Source organism: Diorhabda sublineata, chromosome 10 (assembly GCF_026230105.1).
Source record: "Diorhabda sublineata isolate icDioSubl1.1 chromosome 10, icDioSubl1.1, whole genome shotgun sequence".
NCBI classification, from domain to species: domain Eukaryota; kingdom Metazoa; phylum Arthropoda; class Insecta; order Coleoptera; family Chrysomelidae; genus Diorhabda; species Diorhabda sublineata.
Genome location: NC_079483.1, coordinates 21,637,065 through 21,642,258, shown reverse-complemented (window position 1 = coordinate 21,642,258; position 5,194 = coordinate 21,637,065). Strand labels below are relative to the sequence as shown.

Genomic DNA, 5,194 nt, shown 5'->3' with positions numbered 1-5,194 from the left:
GCAGAAACAATAGACAAAGAAATAACAAAATTGACAAAAACAATACAAAAAGCAATGACAGACCATATACCACTAATAAAGTATAAGACAAAAACCAACAAAATCAACGAGGAGACAAAAGACATGATAACGATGAAAAACAGACTAAGACGACAATACCAAAGACATCCGACACCCGAACTACGAGACAAAATCTACGAAATAAATACAGAAATCAACGCCAGACTCGAATCACTTGAAATAGAACAATGGCATGCAAGAATCAGAAAAATAAACGGAAGCGGAAACAACGTCTGGAAAATGATCAAGGCCAAGAAAAATAGAAATAATAATGAAATACCGCCACTAATAATGGATGACATCCTGATCCAAGACCCAAACGAGAAGCTGAATGCAATAGCCGAACAAATAAGAAGAAACCATAATCTAACTAGCCACAAGTCAAACGATGAAACGAAAACACTAGTAGAAAACCAGTAAAACGAAATAATGAACCAAGAAAACGACGAAACAACGAGCACAAACCCTGAGGAGGTAAAATACATCATAAGAAAAATGAAGAATAAGGCGCCAGGTGAAGATGGATTCCAGGCCATTGTTCTAAAAAATCTTCCCAAAAAGGCTCTAGTTCAGCTGTACTACATAATTAATGCAGCAATAAGACTGAATTATTTCCCAAAACCATGGAAAAATGCTAATATAATCCCGATCCCAAAACCCAACAAAGAAGCCAACCGGCCAGGTAGCTATAGGCCCATATCTCTTCTCAACACCATGGGCAAGATATGGGAGAGAATTATCCAAAAAAGAATTAACTCTCACCTAGAGAAGAAATAAATAATCCGATCAGAACAATTCGGATTTAAGAAAAATCACACAACTGAACTACAGCTAGCCAGGATAATAGACCACGCTAAAACGGAACTTAATAAAAAACAACGAAAGCCAGGACTAGCCACGCTCGGCCTAGAAAAAGCTTATGACACAGTGTGGGAGAAAGCACTTATATCCAAGATGAAATCAGCACAGATACCAACGAACTTAATAAAATCAATAAACAGTTACCTCACGGAAAAGAAATATGAAGTCAAGTTTAAACATAGGAAAAGTAACAAATATATCATGCCCGAAGGACTCAAGGGAAATTGTGTGTGTGTGTAACTTCTAGTTGACTCCGAGACTTCGACGAGTAAACAAGTGCGAGAGTGAAGTGAAGTGAAAACGGACTCAGGTAGTCAGGTGAGACCCTGATTAAACTTTCTTTATTGCAGGTAGCTGTGCTTTGACACAGCCTTTTATTTATAATGATAGAAAATACTTCCGCATGAAAGAATTGTTTGTTAACACAAATTTGATTGTGCGGAATTTATCCGTTTCCAAAACAGCCTTACTTGTCAGTACGGATTAATAAATTTTTTTCAGGTAATTTACAGGTCATCAAGCAAAAATAGGGAAGCCAAGACAGAAAGTAACAGGCATGGAGCCTAAAACTCCAAAAACAGGGAGAAACCCTACGATAGAGACTCGTAGTTAAAACGACAAAAAGAAGAGACAATGATTGAGTTGTCAGAAATGATAAAAAAAACAAAATACTGAATATGAAGCAATGATAAAGACGATGGGAGAACAAATTAAAATCTTTGAAGAGAAGATTAAAGATTATGAAGAGAGAGAGAGAGAGAGAGATTGCAAGAAATAACCTTATTGAAGCTCTAAAGCCCCTAAAGCAATAGACTTCGACGAGTGAACAAGTGCGAGAGTGAAGTGGAGTGAAAGCGGACTCAGGTGAGACACTGATCAAACTTTCTTTATTGCAGGTAGCTGTGCTTTGACACAGCCTTTTATTCATAATGATAAAAAATACTTCCGTATAAAAGAACTCTGTTTGTTAACACAAATTTGATTGTGCGGAATTTTTCTGTTTTCGAAACAGTCGTACTTCTCAGCACGGCATAACATTTTATTTTTAGGTAATTTCAAGGAAATTGTAGGAAATTTAAAAAAAAGAGAATTACTAAGACAAGAGTACAAGCATGGAGCCTGAAAACCCCAAATGCAGGGAAAAACCCTACGATAGGGGAACATCGAAAGATAGGAAACTTGAAACCACAAATGAAGAACTGAAGACAGAAAGAAGAACTGAAGGAAAAAATAAGAAATTGAAAAGAACAATTGAAATATATGTGGTAAAAATGGACAACATGAAGGAAACAATGAAAGCACTAGAGGACAAAGTAACAAAAGAACAAAATGAAAATAACCAAAAAAAAGGACAACCTCAAACGGAAAACAAAATGTGGGAAAGGAAATGCGAGAGCCCGACCATAGTAATGGAGGAATCAAACAGCGAAGACTGCCGAATGGAAGAGGAGGATTTCACGCAAGTGAAAAATAAAAGAAAACGAAAAAAAGCGGAAAGCAAACCTACGGAAAAAAACAAAAACGAAAGTAATGAAAGTGGAAAAGAAATAGAGGAAGAAATAAAAAAAATTAAGAGAGACGAGGAAGAAAAACAAAAAAACCAGAGAGGAGGCCAACTCCAATCATATTGAAATCCCCACTGATGTGGACTGTTATCAGAAAACAACTGATACAGAGAAATATTAACGCCCAATGCAAAATGGGCAGTTTTACAGGAAAGATCACCACACAGTCAGTGGATGACTTCAACAAAATGGAGATGCTCCTGAGCGAGCACAAAGAAATAGAGTGGTATACGTACGCACTCAAAGAAGAAAAAGAAAGAAAGCTAGTGATAAAAGGACTAGCAGTCAACACCCCAGCACCGGAAGTAGAAACCGAGCTGGGGGAAATAGGATTGAAACCTAAAAAAGTATGGCAACTGAAGAGCTATACACAAAAAAACCAAGATAACACAAGAAAATTACTACCAATATACATGGTAGTTATCGAGCCTGCAGAAGAGCAGGCATACAAAAACCTGAGATATCTCTGCCACACGAAAATAAGTGTGGTAGAACAGAAAAAACACGACGGACCTGTACAATGCTACAGGTGCCAAGGTTTCCATCACGGACAGAGCACGTGCAACATGGACGTGCGCTGTGTAAGATGCGCAGGAGAACACAGGGCTGCTGACTGCACCCTGAGCGAAACTGCGCAGGAGATCACTCAGCCAACTACAGGGGGTGTCCAAAAAATCCAAAAAAAAGAGGAAACTAAAAACCAAAAAACAAAAACCACGATCCCAGGAGTCAGCTACACCCAAACGGCCAAGAAAACGCCGTCAGCCTCAACTTCACAAAAACAACAAGGAGCGGGCGAGATATTGAGTATGCTGCAGAACATGCAGGCACTGATAGCGACATTAATAGCCCAACAAGCCAAATAAAATGACAAACAACCTTCCTAGTCAAATAAAGATCGGCTCGTGGAACACAGGAGGACTACGAACAAACCAAAACACCATGGGAGTGATCTTGGAGGAAGAAGATTACGATATCTTCGCTACACAAGAAACGAGATTGCCAGGTGACACACACAGATTCGCCTGGCCAGGCTACAACGTTTATAGATACGATATAAACGGACGCTCCGGAGGTACAACGATCTTAGTGAAAAAAGAGTTGTGCCAACACCGAATAAACTCACCGGACGGACTACTTAGCATGGAGGCGACAATAGTAGTCATTAAAACATCATACGGCGATATTAGGAGATCTGAATGCCAAGTCCCCTGCGTGGTACTGCATAAGAAGAAACAGACAAGGAGAAACTTGGAGAAGATCATAGAAGATCACCCATCCTATCAAGCGATAGGACCAGTAAGACCGACACACTACCCACCAAACGGAGGAAGGCCCGAGGTTATAGACATCGCTGTGTTGAGAGACATGACGATGCCTGTAGAAATCGGGACCATAGACGGCGGCGACACTCACTCAGCAATCATCGTCACTATTGGTAGCGGCAACAGACAAACAGGAAGAACCGTGAGAAAAACCAACTGGGATAAATTCAGAAGGCTAACAGGACAGCTGTTAGGACCAATCACGGAAATAAAAAGCAAGGAGATGCTAGAAGAACAGGTCTGTTTCTTCGAAGAAGCACTATCAGAAGCGATAGAACGAAGTACCACAATGACCGTATCAGACAAATACGGCAGATTCAAAAATATAAGCGACGATCTGGGAAATCTGATTAGGGAGAAAAATCGAATAGCTAGAAGAGCCCAAAGGACACAAAACCCAGAAGAAAGAAGGAGAGTCAGGGAAATGAAACAGGAAATTCAAGAAAAATTACAGGATCACAGGAGCGAGGAATGGAAAAGAAGGATAAACGAATTAGACCCGCAAGAACCCGGATTATGGAACATATCTAAAGTACTAAAAGAAGAAAGTAAACCAATACCACCAATACACGGAAGCAAAGGGATGGCGTACACAGACAAAGAGAAGGCAGAAGAGCTGAAAAACACAATGAAACTTCAGTTCACACTGAACGAACATCCCGACGAAGACATGGACTTCTCAGACATGATAAAAAAAACATCAACGAATACCTAGAAGACGAGGAGGATCAAGAAACCCTAGGATTCTCAACACCAATGGAAGTGAAGAAATTACTCAGGTTCGCATCAGCAAGGAAGGCTCTGGGAATAGACGGAATCACGAACAGAGCGCTGAAAAACATGCCAAAAAAAGGTATGGCATACCTTTCGAACATAATAAGTGGCATGTTGAAGACAAAACACTTTCCATCGAGATGGAAACAAGCAGACATTATCATGCTGAGAAAACCCGGGAAAGACCCCACTTTCTCCCAAAATTACAGACCGATAAGTTTGCTACCTGCCATGAGTAAAATCGCAGAGAGAGTGATACTGAGGATTCTGAACGAACAAACAAAGACACTAAATACAATACCAGAGGAACAATTCGGCTTCAGGAAAAACCACAGCACCGAACAACAAATCTTGAGACTAGTAGAATATACTACTCAAGGTTTCAACCAGAAAGAATCCACAGGGGTAATCTTCCTAGACGTTAGCAAAGCCTTCGACCGAGTATGACACGAGGGCTTGCTTTACAAGATGAAAGAGGCAGGATATACAAAACCGCTCATAAAACTCCTGAGCACGTACCTCAAAGACAGGAAGTTTCAGGTGAAGGTTGCAAACGAAATATCGGAGGTCGGAGAGCAGCAGGCATGAGTACCGCAAGGAGCGGTACTA

The 5,194-nt window shown here is 40.3% G+C and overlaps 1 protein-coding gene across 1 annotated transcript; it reads left to right on the top strand.

Moving 5' to 3' along the window:
• Window positions 1-3,353: 3,353 nt before the first annotated feature.
• LOC130449169 (uncharacterized) lies at window positions 3,354-4,526 on the top strand. Its single transcript, XM_056786847.1, has one exon. The coding sequence runs from the start codon at window positions 3,354-3,356 to the stop codon at window positions 4,524-4,526; it is 1,173 nt and encodes a 390-aa protein (XP_056642825.1).
• Window positions 4,527-5,194: the final 668 nt, after the last annotated feature.

Bases quoted from the DNA above. Each gene is read 5' to 3' on its own strand.
- LOC130449169 (XM_056786847.1), top strand. From the start codon at position 3,354: ATGACAAACAACCTTCCTAGTCAAATAAAGATCGGCTCGTGGAACACA.